The following is a 19,928-nucleotide window of genomic DNA, read 5'->3' on the forward strand; positions in this document are numbered from 1 at the left end:
CAGAGGGGCACATTGGTTACAATTGGTTGACTTACACTGACACGTCACTATCACCCAGAGTCCAGAGCTGACATTAGTGTCACTCGTGGTGCCATACATTCTATGGGTTTGGACAAATGTACAATGACATGAATCTACCACTGCAGTATCATACAGAGTAGTTTCAGTGCCCTAAAAATCCTCTGTGCTCTGCCACTTCATCCTCCCTCCTCGCCTCAAACCCCAGACGAACACTGATCCTTTTACTGTCTCCATAGCTTTGCCTTTTCCAGGAGGCCATAGGATTGGAATCATACCACACGCAGCTTTTCCAGATTGGTCTCTTTCATCCTTCCCCTCTCATGAGTGGAACTGTTCACAATCTCATCCCCATTTCCAGGTTACAAATGAGGATACCACGGCACAGAGCACTCAGGTGGCCTGTCCAGTGTTGCAGAGCCAGTAAGTGACAGAGCTCAGATTCGAGCCCAGGGCCCCTGCACCTGAGCAATGCTCCTGGCAGCAGGGACTACTGTCACCATCCAGCAACAAACAGTCCTTCCAACCCTGTCCCGGAGGCCAGATCAAGAGCCACCTGTAGTTCAGGGCAGGAGAAAGGGTGGGTCCCCATCCGCCCATCCCTTGAGGCTTGCTTAACCTGTCCCCAGGCCACTGATGGGGAGACAGAAGAAAGCAGATTCAGGCCCTCTCTCCACAGCTCCTGGCAGCAATCCCAGACTCCATGAGGAAGCAAGAGGTGCACACGGGCAGGGAGGCTGGCCAGGGCCACGGTGCTGGCTCCCCAGCCGAGCAGGTGAAAGCCCTAGTGGACCTGCTGGCTGGGAAGGGCAGTCAGGGCTCCCAGATCCTGCAGCCCCCTGACAGGACACCAGAGTCCCTGCTGAGGCCCCATGGCAATGGTAAGCAGACAGATAGGGATCCCTGGGCCCTCTTCCCCTCCCCCACCGGAGGGAGGGCCCTCTTCCCCCACCCTCCCCCATCCCTCCCCTCTGGCTTCTGTCCAGATTTGAGGATACAGAGGCACCGAGAGGCCCTTCTGAACAGGATGGGAGGCAGCCCTGAGCTGGGAAGCCCCTCCTCCAGGTTGACCAGCCTCCTGCTGGTGGAGGACCTGATGGACCTGCAGCTGAGGGAACACGACTTCACGCAGGTGGAGGCCACACGTGGGGGCTGGTGCTCCAACAGGACCATCGCCCTGGACAGGCTTTTCCTGCCTCTGTCGCGGGTGTCCGTCCCGCCCCGCATCTCCATCACCATTGGGGTGGCTGGCGTGGGCAAGACCACCCTGGTGAGGAACTTTGTCTACCTCTGGGCCCGGGGGCAGATGGGCAAGGACTTCTCGCTGGTGCTGCCTTTGACCTTCCGGGATCTCAACACCCATGAGAAGCTGTCTGCAGACAGACTTGTCCGCTCTGTCTTCCCACACGCGGGGGAGACTGGCCTGGCGTCAGCAGCCCTAACCAAAGTCCTCCTCGTCCTGGATGGCCTGGATGAGTGTAAGATGCCCCTGGACTTCTCCAACACCGTGGCCTGCAGAGACCCCAAGAAGGAGATCCAAGTGGACCATCTGATCACCAACATCATCCGGGGCAACCTCTTCCCAGGTGTTTCTGTCTGGGTCACCTCCCGCCCCAGCGCGGCTGGCCAGATCCCGGGAGGCCTGGTGGACCGGATGACCGAGATCCGGGGCTTCAACGAGGAGGAGATCAAGATGTGTCTGGGGCAGATGTTCCCTGAGGACCAGGTCCTCTCGGGTTGGGTCCTGAGCCAGATGCAGGCTGACAGGCCCCTGTATCTGATGTGCGCCGTCCCAGCCTTCTGCCAGCTGGTGGGGTCGGTGCTGGGCCACCTGCACCGCAACAGGCCAGGGCTCCAGGATGCAGAGCCGTGGCCTCCAAGGACCCTGTGTGAACTCTACTCATGGTACTTCAGAATGGCCCTCAGCAGGGAGGGGCAGGAGAAGGGCAAGGTGAGCCCCCGCATTGAGCAGCTGGCCCACGGCTGCCGCAAGATGGTGGGGACACTGGGCCGGCTGGCCTTCCACGGGCTGGTCAGGAAGAAGTACGTGTTCTATGAGCCAGACCTCAAGGTGTTCGGCGTGGACCTTGCTCTGCTGCAGACCGCCCCATGCAGCTGCTTCCTGCAGCGGGAGGAGACCCTCTCCTCAGCAGTCTACTACTTCACCCACCTGTCCCTGCAGGAGTTTGTGGCAGCTGCCTACTACTACAGCGCGTCCAAGAGGGCCATCTTCGATCTCTTCACCGAGGGTGGCATGTCCTGGCCCCAGCTTGGCTTCCTCACGCACTTCAGGAGTGCGGCCCAGAGGGCCATGCAGGCCGAGGATGGGCGGCTCGATGTCTTCCTGCGCTTCCTCTCAGGCCTCTTGTCTCCGAGGGTCAACGCGCTGCTGGCCGGCTCCCTGCTGACCCAGGGCGAGCACCAGGGCTACCGGGCCCAGGTGGCCGAGCTCCTGAAGGGCTGCCTGTGCCCCAACACGGTGGTCTGCGCCCGGGCCATCAACGTCCTGCACTGCCTGCGCGAGCTGCAGCACACGGAGCTGGCCCACAGCGTGGAAGAGGCCATGGCAAGCGGGGGCCTGGCCGGGCTGACCAGCCCCCAACACCGCGCTGCCCTGGCCTACCTCCTGCAGGTGTCCGATGTCTGCACCCAGGAGGCCAACCTGCCCCTGTACCTCAGCCAGGGGGTCCTCCAGAGCCTGCTGCCCCAGCTACTCTACTGCCGGAGTCTGAGGTGGGCGCCAGGGTGGGGCTGTGTGGGGCGTGTGGGCAGAGGAGAGAGCAGGGACCTGGAGGGCTCCTCCCCTCCACCATGCCCCTCTGTGTCCATGTCCTAGGGCTGCTGTAACAAAGGACCACAGCCTGGGTGGCTTAAAATGACATGTTATTTTCTCCCAGTTCTGGAGGCTAGAGTCTAAGATCAAGGTGTCAGCAGGGCTGTGTTCCCTCTGAAACCTGTAGGGGAGGATCCTTGGGTCATTCTTGGCCTCTCCAGCCTTCAGTGTTTGCTGGCAATACTTGGCTTGTAGACGCATCACCACAGTCTCTGCCCTCTGAGGTCACACGGCCACCTTCTCCATGTCTGTCTTCATGTAGAGCTCTCCTCTCTTGTGAGGACACCAGTCACACTGGGTTACAGGCCACCCCACCCCACCTCATCTTAACTCATTACCCTGCAATGACCCTATTTCCAAATAAGGTCACGTTCTTGAGGCACTGGGGGGTTATGACACCAACATATCTTATAGGTGTATACAATTCAACCTACAACACCCTGTAAACCATCCCAATGCTGACAGGCCATACCCATTCACTCCACTCTCAGCCCATCACCCTCTGTCCATTCTCTGGACCCTGGTGGGGGGAAGGGAAGGCTTAGGACAAGGGTCATTCAGGACCTCAGAGTAGCTTCTACATCCTCAGAAGGAGGAGAGCTAGCAACTGGTGTCCTGCACACGCATACAGACTGCGGGGCTGCTGGGAAGACATCCCTGTGGGTAGGAAGCCCAGGGTTTACACCACTGAGCCTCCCAAGTCACTCTTGTAGGAAAACTCTGAGCATGTGGGTGTGCTGGCACGGATCTCTGAACCTCACAGTGGGGGCTGCACTGGGATGGAGAGGAGGGGGAGGGAAAGGATCTCAGCCTGGGTGTCTGTGGAGTGCCCCCTCCGCTGCCTGATGCCAGCCCTCTGCCAGGGGCCTCATCCCACCTGCCCATGGGCAGTGGGACTGTTCATTATTGCTGTTCCTCCTGACCAGGCTGGACACCAACCAGTTCCAGGACCCCATGATGGAACTGCTGGGCAGTGTGCTGAGTGGGAAGGACTGTCGCATTCAGAGGATCAGGTAACGCCGACCCAGGAGACCTTGCCCAGGCTGCCCACCTGTCTAGGTGTCCGGGGCTCTTTTCACATCCTCCTCTCTGCTCAAATGGCCAGGGGTGCTTTCAAAGTGAAGTGTCATTGAGGCGTGTGGCTCAGGATGCAGGCTGCTTGTTTCTGCTCATTCCAGAAAGTTCCAGAGGCTCAGGTACCTCATCTGTAAGAAGAGGCAAAGGATACGGTATGGGTCAGATACTATCGTGGATACATAACCATTTCTCCAGATGCTGTCTGTGCGGACATACCACCAAGTCTGATTTACTCTAAATGCCTCACAAAGTTTGCCCTCAAATGGTATTTTGAGCACAGGATTGCATCTTTAAATAACACACAAATTTTTAAATTAATATCAATTAAAACAATTTTAAATTTAAACATTGCATCTTTAATGACATAATTAGAGTTTATATGCTGATTGCAGAACTGATCTATGTGCTAATGAAATCACTCCTACATCCGGTTGGCCAAAAAATTCGTTTGTGTTTTTCTACATCATCTTATGAGAACCCGAACAAACTTTTTGGCCAACCCAATAACATCCAAGTGTGAGTTAACACCCTGATTTGTAGTTGAATCGATGTGATGACCTGAGGGTGGCTTTAGGAGAACTAGGGAGGTGAGTTTAGAGAACAGGACCCAGAGAGTAATTTTTCATCCTCACACAAGCCTCCAGCTTTTGAAATAATCTTTTTCTGAGGAGACAAGAATATAGAATGAGTCCAGAGCAAAAGTAAGTCTTTGAGGATAGTGGTTAGAGTAGTGGTGAGCTCCATGTGACCTTGAACAGACACCTCTGTGCCTAAGAAGGGTAAACGGTATGGGTTCAGGGGTCCCCATGACCACTCTCAGGTTCAGTGAACTCAAAGAACTCAGAAAACCAATTATACCCACAATTACGGTTCATTACACTGAAAGGATACACATTAAAATCTGCAAAGCGAACAGCCCTTGGGGCAGGGTCCCAGAGACCAGGCCAAGCTTCCAGCCGCTCTCTCCCAGCGGAGCTGAACAGAGAGCGCTTCCTACTCCCAGAGACCATGTGTGACAACACACACAGAGCATTCCAACCAGGGAAGCTCACCCAAGCCTTGGTGTCCAGGGTTATTACTGGGGGTTGGTCGTGAAGACACACCTGCCCACCGCATGCTGACCTTAGTCTCCAGCCCCTCCAGAGGTCAAGCTGACACTGCATGACCATAAATCCCATTGTGAGATAGACTATCCATCAAGGCCCAAGGCCCCCAGGTAAACAGAGACATTCCTACCAGGCAGGACATTCCAAGGGCTTAGAGGTCACCTCTCAGGAGCAGGGGCCAAGGTTAATCCTTTACTGCACACTGCCTCTTAGGGTTGCCACGAGGCTACATGAGTTAATTCACGTAAAGTGCTCAGGACAGGACAGCCACAGAGGAAGCACCGTGTAAGAGCCAGCTGTTAACTAGCAGGATCCTCTTGTTAGCCAGAAATTTAAATGCAATCTCTTTGAAAGAAACAAAATAATGATAATTTCTCATTATGAATATAGTTTCCTTCATGAGAACCTTCAGCAAAATAGCCAACTTTCAGTGTTTTGCTTAAAGGAATCTAGATAGTACTCAGAGATTTTTCTGAACAAAGCCAAAAACAACTTCTCTGGCCACACTCTCTCCTTCACCTCTCTATAGGTGGTCCTCAGTGCCACAACCCTGTTTGAAACATCCAAGGTATCCTTCATGAAATATTGTTTATAAAATGTTACAAAAGTCCTGGGGGTAGGGGATGGAGACAGAGGCTCTCTAGAAGCTGAGAACAGTTATATAGAAGGTGGTGGTCTGGATGAACAGTCTTCAAACTTTTTTTAAGTGATAGAACGCTTTTTAAAAGTGGCACATGAGGGCCTTCCCTGGTGGCACAGTGGTTAAGAATCCTCCTGCCAATGCAGGGGACACGGGTTCAAGCCCTGGTCTAGGAAGATCTCACATGCCACGGAGAAGCTAAGTCCAGGCACCACAACTACTGGGCCTGCCCTCTAGAGCCCACAAGCCACAACTACTGAGCCCACGTGCCACAACTACTGAAGCCTGCATGCCTAGAGCCCCTGCTCCACAATGAGAAGCCACTGCAATGAGAAACCCGTGCACTGCAACGAAGAGTAGCCCCCACTCACTTCAACTAGAGAAAGCCCATGCGCAGCAACGAAGACCCAACGCCGTCAAATATAAATAAAAAAGTGGCATATGAGGCAGAATCCCAATTAGACAGGCAAACAAAAGGGGGGCTGCTGGGATTCAAAGAAGTGGGAGGCAGGGCCTAGGCACTTGGTTTCCCCTCAGCCTCCTGAAGCTTTTCTGAAGAAACTTAGGGTCTGTTGAAACATAGCTTGAAAAGCACTGTGGATTCCAATTGCATCCCATGGGGCTGTCTCACATTTTAAAATGCCTAAGAACCTCAACAGATATCATTTCTGAAACTGGGTGTATGAAGGAACATTAAGTGGATCCCCATTGTGTTCCTGGAATGCCTTTTTTTGGCCACACCACGTGTCTTGTGGGATCTTAGTTCCTTGACCAGGGATCAAACCCATGCCCTTGTCAATGAAAGCAGAGTCTTAACCACTGGACCACTGGGGAATTCCCTGGAATGCCCTTTCAAGGCAGATACAGACGTACATTTTGTTACTTCAAAGTTAATTTTATAATAACTCTACCATTTTCCTTTCTTGGATTAGAGAAAGGGCTGGGGTCAGGGGTGTGCTGGAACCGACTTCAGCCACAAGTTCATGAGAGCTGATTGTTACATTTTCGGAATTTTTACAAGCTGAGAGTGCTTGAAATTGGCCATGATGGGAGTATTTACACCATGGAAATTAGCCAACCCAACAAATCATGATTTTTGTATTTTGTTTCTTCCTGACAGCTGGTTTTCCAGCACACCCCTGGCTGGGAATCCCATGGTAGTCTTCAGTAATTGCCCGTACCCTCTGCTGCGCTGTTGGGGTAGAAGGTGTTGTGCTGGATTCTGGTCATACTTCCCACTGGGACCCTCTGCTGGTGTGAGGGTCTGTCCACCCACTCTGGCCCTACCTTGCCCATCTCAGAGGCTTTCCTCGGCCTGGCTTACCTGATCTCCACCTGAGTCCAGGCCCCGATGATGTTATGGTGGCTGACGGGTTTGGATCCCAGGCCTCGCGTTGCAGGATAGGCGGCAAGATTTACAGACCTTCATTAACCACTCCTCTCCCTCTCTTTGGGCAGCTTGGCTGAAAACCAGATCAGTAACAAAGGGGCGAAAGCTCTGGCCAGATCCCTCCTCGTTAACAGAAGTTTGACCACTCTGGAGTAAGTAGGACCCTTCACCCCTGGGACAGGGAGAGAGTGTTGAGCCATCTTGTGAAGTCCCCTAGACCACACTCTTCCCAGGATGGGTTGGAAGGACAGCTGAGCAAGCAAAGTCTTGACTCCTGCTCAGCTGCTGGGACTCACCCAGTGAAGCGCCAGAATTTTGGCCTTGAACCTGGTGTTATCATCTCTTCACACTTGGCCCAAGCCCACTAGTCCATCAGATCCTGCTTTCTTCTCCCCATCACATGGGGCCATCTTGGGGAACTCCTTCCTCGATTGCCTAAATAAGGATCTCTGCCCCAGTTCTACAGAACGTGAAATCCTAAACCCTGATGCATTCTTTTCGAGGAGCATGGATTTAAAGGTCCATGTAACTTCTGTTCCTCCTTCCCTCCCTGGGAATTGGCTAAAAGAGAATGGTTCTTCCTCTCTCTTCCTCTGCCAGCCTCCGCAGTAACTCCATTGGACCTCAAGGGGCCAAGGCACTGGCAGATGCTCTGAAGATCAACCGCACTCTGGCCTCTCTGTGGTACGTGTCACCCGCTCCCTGTCTCTCTGCCCCCAGGAGGTGGCCCAGAGAACCCTCTCATCAGGTGCCACCCATGGAGTGGGAGGTAATTCAAAATGGCGACCATGAGATAGTGGCTCCCACCCAGTGGATGCCAGGGGATCTTGTATCCTAAGCAAGTTTCTAAGTTCAGCTCTTCCCTAGTCATTATGCCTGTGTTTATGGCCTGAACAGGGGATGGAGGAGAAGAGGGGTGGAGGTATATGGAGGTTTGAAGGACAAAATAATCTATGAGGGAAAGCTCTTGTCCTACATTGAGTAGGAAATCCCCAAGGCCATGGCATCAGAATGATCCCCTGCGGTGTTTTCCAAGACACTGAAATCCCATCTTCCAGATGGTTCCTATGGTGTGGTGTGGTTTGCTGGGCTCCTTTTAGGGGCCACTGGTTGTATCCATCCTTAGCGGAGTGTGTCCTGTCATTTTGTTTTGTCTTGTTCATTTATATATTTATTTTTATTGAAGCGAAATTCACATAAAATTCATCATTTTAAAGTGTACAATTCAATGGCATTTAGTATATTCACAGTTGTGCAACCAACACCTCTATCTAGTTCCAAAATATTTGCATCACCCTAAAGAGAGACACTATACCCATTAGCAATCACTTCCCATTCTCCCTTCCCCTCAGCCCCTGGCAACCACCAATCTGCTTTCTGTATGTTTACCTATTCTGGATATTTCATATAAATAGAATCAAAAAATAAGACTTTTTGTGTCTTTCTTCTTTCACTTAGTATAATGTTTTCAAGGTTCATCCACGTTGTAGCATGCGCCAGTATTTCATTCCATTTCATGGCTGAATAATATTCCATTACATGAACAGACCACAATTTGTTTATCCATTCATCAGCTGATGGACACTTGGGTTGTTTCCACCTTGTGGCTATTGTGCTGTACACATCTCTGTACAAGTATTTGAGGACTTTTTTTCAATCCTTTTGGGTAGATATACGTAGGAGTGGAATTTGCTGGGTCACACGGTAACCCTATATTTAACCTTTTGAGTAACTGTCAGACTGCTTTCCTCAAAGGCCATACCATTTGACATTCCCACCAGCAGCGGATGAGGGTTCCAATTTCTCCACATCCTCACCAACACCTGGGTGCTGTGGCTTTTAGCTGTAATTGGGACTATCAATGACCTTGTCATTGTGATCCACATACCATGGGCACCTTGTCCCCAGTCAGCAGGCAAGTACTTAGAGACCCAGAGGAAAACCTAAGGCCAAAGCAGCAGTGGGAAGGGCCAGTTGTTTTCCCACTTCCTGGGTAGTGGGGGTGAGGGCATGCCAGGCACCATCCTATGCTCCATCAGTGATGCACCTCTTTGCTTCCACAGCCTCCAGAGCAACAGGATCAGGGATGACGGTGCCAGGTCCATGGCTGAGGCCTTGGCTGCCAACCGGACCCTCTCCGTGCTGCAGTGAGTGGGCATGCTGGCTGGCAGAGAACGTTTTCTCTTCTCTCTTCTCCCTTCTCCTCCAAGGGCCTGTCTGTTTTCTGCATGGAGGGATGGATGGGACAAAGCCCTGAGGCTTTCTGATCCATCTGGATGGCCCCTGGAAAATCTGATGTCCACTGCTTTTCCACAGAACAGGTGTGGGGGAAATAATTAAAAATAAAGCCTCCTGCCAACCCAGAAAATCCTCTCCACAAATGTAGAAAAGTATGAAACAGCTTAATTACTGGAATAAGCATTCAGTTAGCCTGCAATGAGCATCAAAGGCAATCCACCAATGGGATGGCAAAGACAGAAAAGAATCTCACCCTTTCCTACAGTCGAGCAGATACAACCCATTACATAAGTGTCTTCAAGAAAAACCACAACTTGCCCTCAAATAAGAGGACTGGACAGAACCATTTGTCACACTTACCTTATACTAAATTTGCCTGTTATTTGGGGGAAGCCATCTGTGTTTGCTAACTGCATTTATCAAAAGGAAAAGAAAACTTCTCACATCTTTATGACCAGCAGGTACTTACAGCTTGGAGCAGGTGCTCTCTTACTTGATGTGCACAGTTCAAAGAGATGGCTCCAAGGCCCTTACAAAAGATATTCCGAGGCTATAAACTTGCCAAGAGGTTTACTTCTAGCTCTTAAAAAGATTTACACACTCTCAAAGGGACAGGGAAAGGATTTACAATCCCAAGTTTGCTCAAGGAAATACTCTAAGGGAGGGGAGGGAGGGGTTTTTTCCCTTTGTAACCAGGGAAAATTCCATTTTGTTTAGAGTGTATTTAGCCTCACACAGAAGAGGTCCTGCCCTGCCTGTCCTTCTAGGATGAGCACAGGGTTTCTCCTGTAACATCTCCCTCCTCCACATTTAGTATAAAAGGAAGAAGCTTTTGAAGACGAGGCGCCTAAGGGAGGGTCTGCCCTTGGGAGGACTGCAGGGTTGCAGGGCAGGCTGCTGGCTGGTCTGGTTGGAGGCAGACTGCTGAGTGTTGAGAAGGCTGGTCAGGTGAAGGGCCAGTGGGACTTCTACATGGAAATCTCCAGTTTGGAGGTTGCTGGATATCAACAGTGTCCGCTGGTCACTGCTTTCTGGCCCCTGAAGGGAAGGCCCAACGGTTCTTGCCTCAACTCTTCACATCAGTCTATTAGCAACACTTTGGCAACAATCCACAGACCTTTCCTGGAGACCCCTCGCCCCATGCTGTGGTAAACAGAGAGGCACTTGAGTAGTCTCTGACCTCTCACCTTGAACCAGACTGTCCTTAGCCTGGGAATGGCTGTGACCAGCTTTGTTGAAGGACCCCTCTCCTACAGCCTGCAGAAGAACAGCATCGGGCCAGCGGGAACCCAGCAGATGGCAGATGCCCTGAAGCAGAACAGGAGTCTGAAGGAGCTCATGTGAGAAATGCAGAAGGGCCAAACTGGTATCCTCCATGCCTGGCACAATGCCCAGCCCATCACAAATATTTGTGAACAAGGGGTTGGATGGATGGGTGGATGGATGGATGAGTGGGCAGATGAGTGGGTGGGTGAGTGGATGGATGGATGAATGGATGAGTGAGTAAGTGGGTGAGTGGATGGATGAATCAATGTGTGGGCACAAGATAGCTGGCTTTGGACTCCAAAGCCCTGGACCAGGAGAATGGAGATCCAGATTCCCAGGAATGAGTGAGCCCCAACTGTCTCAGACTCACATTTACTGCCTTCCCAGCTGGTAGAAGAAAACACCATCCCAGCCACCTTCACATAAAGTTATCACAAATACCCCTCACTAAAGAGTTGGCCCTGCCAACCCTGTCAAGGAGTCAAGAAAGACTTTGCTACCTTGATCTCTTACGGAGGCTACCCACCAACCAGCCTCAGGCAGAAGAAACTGTGCCCTGGGCACCCTTGAGACAACAGAGACAGCCCTTCCCTGGAGGGCTTCCTGGACTCTGATCCCCCAGCTTCGCCCTACCAGGCTGCTCCACCCATGTCCCATCTCTTGCAGGTTCTCCAGTAACAGCATTGGCGATGGAGGTGCCAAGGCCCTGGCGGAGACCCTGAAGGTGAACCAGGGCCTGAAGAGCCTGGAGTGAGTCTCCAGGGGTGGCTATGGGCAGAGGGTGACTCCCCACCTGGGTTCCCCATCCAGCAGGTGGGTGGGTCCTGGAGGAGGGCTGTCAGTCAGGACCAGTTCCTTGTCAGAACCAAATCAACCACCAACCCTGGGCATACTGTGATCTTAGTGTCTCCCTCCAGCCCACCCCAGTGGACAGTCAGGGTCGGCGCTGGTTCTGGAATTTTCAGTGACAAGCACTGAGTGTACTTTAGAAGCTGGCACAGGTGGCTGCAGAGGGGGCTGGCTCCAAGGGCCTTGGTGGGGATTGGGGAGTTCAGTGCTATCCCCATAATGGGGACACTCAGCTGCACCACTTTCTCTGGGGGCTGCAGACACATGTCCCCCCCCCCAGAAGCCTTGTGGAGCCACTCAAATCAAGGCACTGGTTGTGCTAGACCCACCTGCCCTGACCTAGCAGGAGCCGGAATGCGGGGAACGGGATGAGAAAGGCCGTGGGGGCAGCACAGGGTTCCCCCAACTCCCTGCTGAACTCAGTGCCTGCAGCCCCAGGCTGGACTCCCTCCGCATCCTGAGACAGCCACGTCAAAGTGCGCCCTGTCCTCTGTCTGCAGCCTGCAAAGCAATTCCATCAGTGATCTGGGAGTGGCAGCGCTGATGGAAGCCCTCTGCACCAACCAGATGCTCCTCAGCCTCAAGTAAGTCCCTGCCTCACTCTCCATCTGAGGGCGTCCCTTTGGCCAGGGTGTCTGAAGGGACTTTGGGGCGTGGAAGGAAAGGCTGGTGCTGAGAAGCCCACACCCCCACCCCCAGGGGCCTGTGATGGGGAAGATCTATGGTTGGGCAGCTTGGTTCTGGAGCCTGGCAGCCGGCGCTCCCCCTGTTCACTGGGGAGGCAGGGGCAGCTCTGGCCCTCAGCTGGCCGTATCTGCAGCTCCCTTCCTACGGGCAAGCCTGCAGGCCCCCAAGCATGCTGGCCTTCCCCTCCCTTCACACCTCTGAGGTCCTGTCATCTTATCCTCTTCCTCCTGGACTGTCTGTCCTACTGCTGACAGTCCTGGGGGTGTGTGGGGACATCTGGCTGGTGAGCAGTCGGAGGGGGACTTCCTAGAGCAGGCTCTTCCCACCTTGGCCCAGGTTCCACCTGGGGCTCTCAGCTTCTCACAGCCTGAGCACCTGGCAGGCCTCCCCTGTCAGTCAGCAGTTCACGGTCCTCTCTTTCCTCAGCCTGCGAGAAAACTCCATCAGCCCGGAGGGAGCCCAGGATCTGGCTCGTGCTCTCCGCACCAACAGCACCCTGAAGAGCCTGGAGTACGTGATGGGGGCAGGCTGTGCTTCCTAAGGCTCTTTATGCCACCTAGGGCCTCACTCATCCAGAGCTGGGAGTCGATGGCAGACCCTTGGCACCTAGGGCCTCACTCATCCAGAGCTGGGAGTCGATGGCAGACCCTTGGCGCCCCCGCCATTGTGCGGGAAGGACCTGGTTGGTGGGGGGACTGGGAGACCTGCTGCCCGGTGGCAACCCTGACACAAGTCCCCCGCTCTATGTCGTAAATTACAGGAGGATGAAGTGAGTGGCAACACTCTCCCTGCCCTGACCCCCCGACCCCCACTCCCTGGCAACAATATATGAGCAAGTGGGAGGGGCTCCCAGAACAGGGATCAGGAATGAGTGAGTCCCCAGGCGGCTCTGGCCACCTCCTGGCAGGTGACCTGTCGTGGAAGCTCACTGAACAGAGCCTGCCCCCTGCCCCCCACCCCCCATGGGCTTGCCAGGATGCAGTTCAATGGTCCAGGACACATGCTGGACACAGCACCTGGTACATTCAAGTACCCCAAGAGCGTGAGCCAGGCAATCCCAGGAGACACGATGAAGTCCTGGGGTGGGGGGGTTGGGGACAACACGGCAGAGGTCTGGATCCCCCAGTGAGCAAGAACGGGGGCTGCACTGCCAGCTCCCACTCACTTGCCCCTGTTCCCCTCCTCCCAGCCTGACAGCCAACCTGCTCCACGACCAGGGCGCCCAGGCCATCGCAGTGGCAGTGAGAGAAAACTGTGCCCTCACATCCCTTCAGTGAGTCTTCGACGCACCCTCCCTGCCCTGTCCATTTGTCTGCTCACAGAGCTGCAGGACCACTCAAACCAGGGGAGGCCGAAGGCCAAGTTCGGCTTAGGGCCCCGGCCCCACCCCCGCCAGCAACATGGCCTCAGGGCCTTTAGGCTGTGCCCTGCCCCCTGCTCTGCTCCCTGGGGCCGTTCACCGGAGAGAGGCCAATGGTGGGAGGTGTGTGCCCACGCTGTGCTTCTGTCACATGCTTCATGCAGGGCCACCTGGAGTCTATTTGAGCCTGTCCCTGTGCCCTCCACTAACCAGAGTGCACGTAGGCCCCTTGGGACTAGCCTGAGGGGGGGCTGCAGGCATTCTGCCCACCTTGGTCAGGACCTCGTCCTTCAGGGACCCCATTCCCTGTGGTCACTCTCCCAGGAGAAGCCCCTTCTTTCTGGAGCCCCTAGGACCTCCTGGGCTCTGCCATGGGCCACGCAGTCATGTGTGTGTGTCTGCCCAGCCTGCAGTGGAACTTTATCCAGGCCGGCGCCGCCAAGGCCCTGGGACAAGCACTACAGCTCAACACGAGCCTCACCAGCCTTGAGTAAGTGGGGCCTCCGCAGGGGGGGAGAGGGGGCAGGGAAATCTGCAACCTCGGTGCCCACCAGGTGCAGGGCTCACACCCTCAGCACACAGCCTCCTCTGCTCTAAAGCTAGCGGGCAGGTTTCCATCTCATCTGCTATTTAAAAAAAAGCAGCTTTGTTGAGGGCTTCCCTGGTGGTGCAGTGGTTGAGAGTCCGCCTGCCGATGCAGGGGACATGGGTTTGTGCCCCGGTCTGGGAGGATCCCACATGCCGCGGAGCGGCTGGGCCTGTGAGCCATGGCCACTGAGCCTGCGTGTCTGGAGCCTGTGCTCCACAGCGGGAGGGGCTGCAACAGTGAGAGGCCCGCATACTGCAAAAAAACCCAAAAAACAACGGCTTTGTTGAGATATAATACACCCATTTAAGGTGTACATGTCGCTGGTTTCTAGTATATTCACAGAGTTGTGCAATATCACTGCAATCAATTTTAGGACCTTTCAATCACCCCAAAAGAAACTTCATACTCATTAGCAGTCACTCCCCATTCCCCTGCCCCCAACCAAGTCCCCCAGTTCCCTAATCTACTGTCTCTATGGATTTACCTGTTTTGGACATTTCATGTAAATGAAGTCTTTCGTGACTCACATCTTTCATTTAGTATAATGTTTTCAAGGTTCATCTGCATTGCAGCATGTATCAGTACTTCATTCCTTTTTATGAGTAAATAATATTCCACTGCATGGATAGACATGTTTATCCACTCACCCACTGATGGACACTTGGGTTGTTTCCACTTTTTGGCTATTATGAATAATGCTGCCGTGAGCATTCATAGAGAAGTTTCCGTGTGGACACATGCTTTTAATTCTCTTGTGTGTACACCTGGGAGCAGAACTGCTGGGTCAGATGGTCACTCCGTGTTGAACCTTTGAGCCTCATCTGCTTTTCATGCCGAATACTTCTCCCTCAACTTCCAAGATATTCCTCGTCTGGCTGGTCCTTCCGTTTGACTCTAAATACAGTACTCCTCAAGGTTCTGTCCTGGGTCATCTTCCCTTGAATGATGTCTCTTTCTAGAAGCTCCTCCTAACCCAGGGCTCCAATTCCCTTCAAAGTCCTGGTGGCCCCCACATCTACAGCTCAGACCTCTCTCCTGAGCTCCAGACCCACGTGTCCACTGCCCACTCCACTTCCCACTGACTTATCTCCCCCACAAGTCTGCTTCTTGGCTCCTCACCTTGTGAGGGGATCCAGCAACCAACTGTGCAAGCTAGAAACATCGCCTTCTCACTTCCCACCTGCACCCCATCTCCAAATCCTGTCAATTCTTCCCCCAATGTTCCACCCACCCACCCTCTACCCTCACGGCCGCTGTCCAGGCCGCCAGCAGCACTCACCTGCATCACTGCCACAGCCTCCACATCCGTCCATCTTCATACTGCTGGCCAAAGATCTTTCCCAAACGTAAATCTGTTCCCATCCTAGACAAGATGTTTAAATGGCTGCCTGGTGCCTGCAGAGTGAAGTCCAACCCTTAGCGTGGCTTCCAAGGCCCCTAAAGATCTGCTTCCTTTGCACCCCCTCAGCCTCATTACACACTCCAACAACTCAACTCGATTTCTTTGGTTTCCTTAGATGTGCCAGGCCCTCCCCCATCTCTCACCTGCAGGTTTGGTTTAGACCTATTTCTGCTGGGCAGCCTCTGTGACCACACTGGGGAAGGAGACTCCACAGGGCTCTTCTAGCACCCTGCAGTTGGTAACTCTCATCTGTCTCCCCACCTGAGTTCCAAGAAGCTGGAACTGGGCTTGCTGGCACCCAATATACTCAAATGTCTGTTAAAATTATCACTGCAAATTGCTCCCTCAAACATACCAACGTCCACTTGAACTAAACTCTTAAACATTTATTGCTCCAGGGCCTGCCACTTTCCTCCAATGTGGAAGGAAAGGGGGGAAAAAAGATGTAAAACACTGACCAGCAAGAATGGCCCGAGGATTGAGCGCTTTGATTTTCTGGATGGCTTTGCAAAGCACACCAAGCTCTCATTGACAGTATGTCCACGTGTCCCTTTTCTGGTTTGGCTCTGACAGTCCAGACTCATGCAGACCCCAGACCCCTGAGCACATGCATTAGGTGGCCACGGGGCTGCAGTGGCCACACACGAGGTACAGTGATCCCCAGGGTGACCCTGGGAAGATGGTCTGCTATCGTGTGTGTGGTCTGATTTAAATCTAGAAGGTCCATGCTCAGCATGTCCTGCCACAGCGTTGGCCCCTGTTCTGTGCACCCAGAGTTCAGGCTCTATGTTCAGTTTACAGGAAAACGCCATCGGGGACGAAGGTGCTTCTGCAGTGGCCAGTGCGCTAAAGGCGAACACAGCCCTCACTGCTCTCTAGTAAGTCCTGATATGCACAGCAGCCCAGGAAGCTGGCCCTTAACCATCCTTTCACATTAACCGTCATTTTTGTTTCCTAGTCAAGGAAGGTGGGTTTGATTTTCCTAATATTAGCAACTGGGTCACCGGACATCTAGAAAGAACTAGGGGTGCAGGGAGTATTACCCCCCAAACTCTCCGGAAGACCACCTCTACTTCCTATATCCATAGCATCCAGATCTCTGTCTAGCATCAGTGCAGACAGGAGATGCAGCGTTCTTTGGACAGACCAGGGCCAACAACTTTCAGTGCTATTTCACCACTTTCAGCCCTAAGTCAAGAGGTAGTGGAAATGAAGGGCGAGTATGGATGCAGTTGGACCCGGGTGGGTGTGAGGGCCAGAGAGGCTGCCTGTCTGTGTTGACTGCATCTCCTTTTATAGTCTCCAGGTGGCCTCCATTGCTGCCCCTGGGGCCCAGGCACTCGGGGAGGCCCTGGCTGTGAACAGAACCTTGGAGATTCTTGAGTAAGTATTCCAGTCTCTGGCTACAGCCTCTTGCCCAAAGAAACCAAGATGTTGACTCAAAATGAACAGATATGGAAGGGGGAAATGTACACGGAAACTCCCAAATCATTTAAATATCCTCACGTAGATTGGGCAGGCCCCAGCTTCCCCAACCCCATGTCACCCCTTTTCCTGGGAGTCACTTGTTGGTCCTCTCCTTGGCCTTGCCCAGGCTAAACATGTCCCCAGGCCTGGGGTGGCCAGTGGCCACTGACCCGGTCTGTGAGAAGATCAAACCTGGGGCCCCAACCTCTGTGGGGCTCTCAGGATGTCTGGGTCATCCCTGCTCCTGCAGTTCTGTGGCTCCGAGCACATGGGCCCCTCTGGATGGAGGGTTGCTGCTCTGGTCTGGGCCCAGCTCTTTCTTTGGAATGAAAACGGAGGATAAGAGTTCCAACAAACCACCAGGTTGGGTTGGCCTCACCCCTCCCTGCATCCTGCTCCCCAGAGCCAATTTCTGTTCTGTGCCCAGGAGTGAGGAAGGAGCAACCTTACTGTACCGCCACCCGCCCGTGGTTACTAAGTAACTCATGCTCACCTGAAGAGGTACCGTGTTCACCTCTCAGCTGTCACTGTGCCTTAGGGTTCCCATCTTTCCCAACAGCTTAAGAGGAAATGCCATTGGGGTGGCCGGAGCCAAAGCCCTGGCGAATGCTCTGAGGGTCAACTCAAGTCTCCGAAGACTCAAGTGAGTGGTTGTATAGACCTACCTGCGCCTTAAAACAGCAGACTTCTCTTCTGGAACCTCTCCCGTGGCATAAGACACACTTGATTTCCTTTGTAGCTGCTTCCTTCCGAGTACAAATAGCTGACACTATTCTGATTACTATAGTCCATATTGTGGATGGGTTTGTTCACTTCTGCATTTTTGGTCTTATGTCCTCCACGGCACCTGGACGAGACAATCTGGCGGCCTGCAGACACAGGTCTCAGGGTTAAATGCCACTTCGCTGTTGCTATGGCGCCTGTGGATAAATCAGTCTCAGACTTGTCCCAAGATAGTGCAGTGCTGCTTCCTGGGGAGTGTTCTTCTGTCCTGAATGGCTCACTGTGGTGTCTCCATCTTTTCTCTGCCTAGTCTCCAAGAGAATTCCTTGGGAATGGACGGGGCGATATGTGTTGCCACCGCACTGTCTGGAAACCATGGGCTACGGCACATCAAGTGAGTGGGGCTCGGCAGCATCTGCCCGTTCCTGCCATCCTTGCTCACCCTTAGAACTGCTCCCAGGGCAGACCCTACCTTCCGCCTGAGTCTCGGAGCCAGCTGACTCCCAGGCCCCTTAGCAGCTCTGCAAGGGAACTCAGTATAAGAAGGAGCCATGCTGAGCCTTGTCCACAGGAGGAATCCTGGAAGCACAAAGGTTTCACACTGGGTTCTGCATTTTATGTAGTGACCATCTGTGCTTTACTAATGAGAATCTTCAGGCCTCCAGCCCTTCAGTCAATTTCTCAAGCCCTGTCCTAATCCTTCTCTTCTAGTCTCCAGGGAAATCACATTGGAGAATCTGGTGCCAGGATGATCTCAGAGGCTATCAAGACAAATGCCTCCTCGTTCACTGTTGAAATGTGAGCAAAACAAGTTCTTGGTGGACCAGGCAGAAGAACAGCAGAGACACAGCTGGAAGCTTTCCAACAAAAAGACCACTTTCCAAGGTGCCTTCCTGTGTTCTGGGAATGATGCTGACCTGCAGGAGAGCTGGTCTTCTACTAGGAGGCAGGAGTGGTGCTGCCAGAGGAGGACACAAGCACCTCTCCTGGTCCAGGGTCAGTCCAGGCAGGGGAGCGATGAACACTGTGTTACAGCACAAGGAAAGGAGGGTCTTCCTCCAAGGGGATCAGGGACAGGCCTCAGAACTCAGCAAGTAAGAAGCCAGTTGGAGCCATTTATATCCTGAGGTCTTCATGTGCCCCTACTTTTTCTTATCATTACTGCCCTTTTCCACTGACCTGGCTAAAATCATCCCCCTCACTCTGAAATGAGTTGCCATCTTCAAGCCCATGAAGAGTATCAATTTGGCATCCGTGACAGAGGGGACCTCTCTTTCTTTTCTCAAGACGAAAAACAGGATTTAGGAGTATGATCCTTAGAGTCATACGGAAAAATTATGAAAAAATTTTAAAGAGAAATGAAGCCTTCAATTATAGGATTCTGGAGACAGACAAAAAAAGTTCTCCAAGGTTTTTGCCATCTTTTATCCATTACAAAATCTCTGATTTTGTCTGCTATATGTCATTTGGAATCTGGCATAGTGGTTATCAATGGTACATTAAATGTCAATGCCATAATATATATTTGGCTTCCCAAAGCACTACTGTGGCTACAGCTTCCCTGTAAGGGCAAGAAAGGCGAGTTTCCATGTGGCATAAATTCCCTCAGACATCTGTCCATGTTGAAAGGAAAAATATTCCAAACGGACATCACAGCTCTCATCAACTAAATAACCAAGGAAAATGCTTATGAAAATTATAAAGTAATTATCACTTTTAAATTTGAATAGGAACTATGTTCCAAATGTTCCTTTAAAAATGAATATTTGGGGGCTTCCCTCGTGGCGCAGTGGTTGAGAGTCCACCTGCCGATGCAGGGGACAGGGGTTCGTGCCCCGGTCCGGGAAGATCCCACATGCTGTGGAGTGGCTAGGCCCGTGAGCCATGGCCGCTGAGCCTGCGCGTCCAGAGCCTGTGCTCCGCAACGGGAGAGGCCACAACGGTGAGAGGCCTGTGTACTGCAAAAAACAACAACAAAAAAAAGAGTATTTGGGCAAGAATCATCATTGGATGATAAAACCATGGATGAAAGCCTATTAGGGAAGAAAATCACACAGTCTCAAAGTATCACCCCACAGAGGGGTATTTATAAAGGTTCCTTAAAAATGGAGACATTTTGGGACTTCCCTGGTGGCACAGTGGTTAAGAATCTGCCTGCCAATGCAAGGGACACAGGTTCCCCTGTGTCCCTTCCCCTGGTCGGGGAAGATCCCACATGCCACGGAGCAACTAAGCCCGTGTGCCACAACTACTGAGCCTGAGCTCTAGAGCCCGCGAGCCACA

The 19,928-nt window shown here is 52.8% G+C and overlaps 1 protein-coding gene and 1 long non-coding RNA gene across 2 annotated transcripts in view; one reads left to right on the forward strand and one right to left on the reverse strand.

Moving 5' to 3' along the window:
- LOC115848090 (uncharacterized) overlaps nucleotides 1–19,582 on the reverse strand; it is a 42,923-nt gene extending 23,341 nt beyond the window's left edge. The window contains exons 1-3 of the long non-coding RNA XR_004037578.2: nucleotides 17,588–19,582; nucleotides 15,333–15,448; nucleotides 3,903–4,056 (exon numbers count right to left, since the gene is read on the reverse strand). This is a non-coding gene — a long non-coding RNA (uncharacterized lncRNA). The remainder of the gene's footprint in view (nucleotides 1–3,902; nucleotides 4,057–15,332; nucleotides 15,449–17,587) is intronic.
- On the forward strand, nucleotides 722–18,447 carry NLRC3 (NLR family CARD domain containing 3). The gene is made up of 17 exons (XM_030848454.3): nucleotides 722–899; nucleotides 1,005–2,751; nucleotides 3,778–3,864; nucleotides 7,133–7,216; nucleotides 7,665–7,748; nucleotides 9,128–9,211; nucleotides 10,559–10,642; nucleotides 11,235–11,318; nucleotides 11,918–12,001; nucleotides 12,531–12,614; nucleotides 13,294–13,377; nucleotides 13,871–13,954; nucleotides 16,250–16,333; nucleotides 16,755–16,838; nucleotides 17,482–17,565; nucleotides 17,956–18,039; nucleotides 18,357–18,447. Exons 1-17 carry the CDS (start codon nucleotides 722–724, stop codon nucleotides 18,445–18,447), a joined length of 3,195 nt encoding a protein of 1,064 aa, XP_030704314.1.
- Nucleotides 19,583–19,928: the final 346 nt, after the last annotated feature.

Source organism: Globicephala melas, chromosome 15 (genome assembly GCF_963455315.2).
Source record: "Globicephala melas chromosome 15, mGloMel1.2, whole genome shotgun sequence".
Lineage (NCBI taxonomy): Eukaryota > Metazoa > Chordata > Mammalia > Artiodactyla > Delphinidae > Globicephala > Globicephala melas.

Bases quoted from the DNA above. Each gene is read 5' to 3' on its own strand.
- NLRC3 (XM_030848454.3), top strand. From the start codon at position 722: ATGAGGAAGCAAGAGGTGCACACGGGCAGGGAGGCTGGCCAGGGCCAC. The intron at 7,749-9,127 runs GTACGTGTCACC...TTGCTTCCACAG, and splicing joins CGCACTCTGGCCTCTCTGTG to CCTCCAGAGCAACAGGATCA. The intron at 10,643-11,234 runs GTGAGAAATGCA...CATCTCTTGCAG, and splicing joins AGGAGTCTGAAGGAGCTCAT to GTTCTCCAGTAACAGCATTG.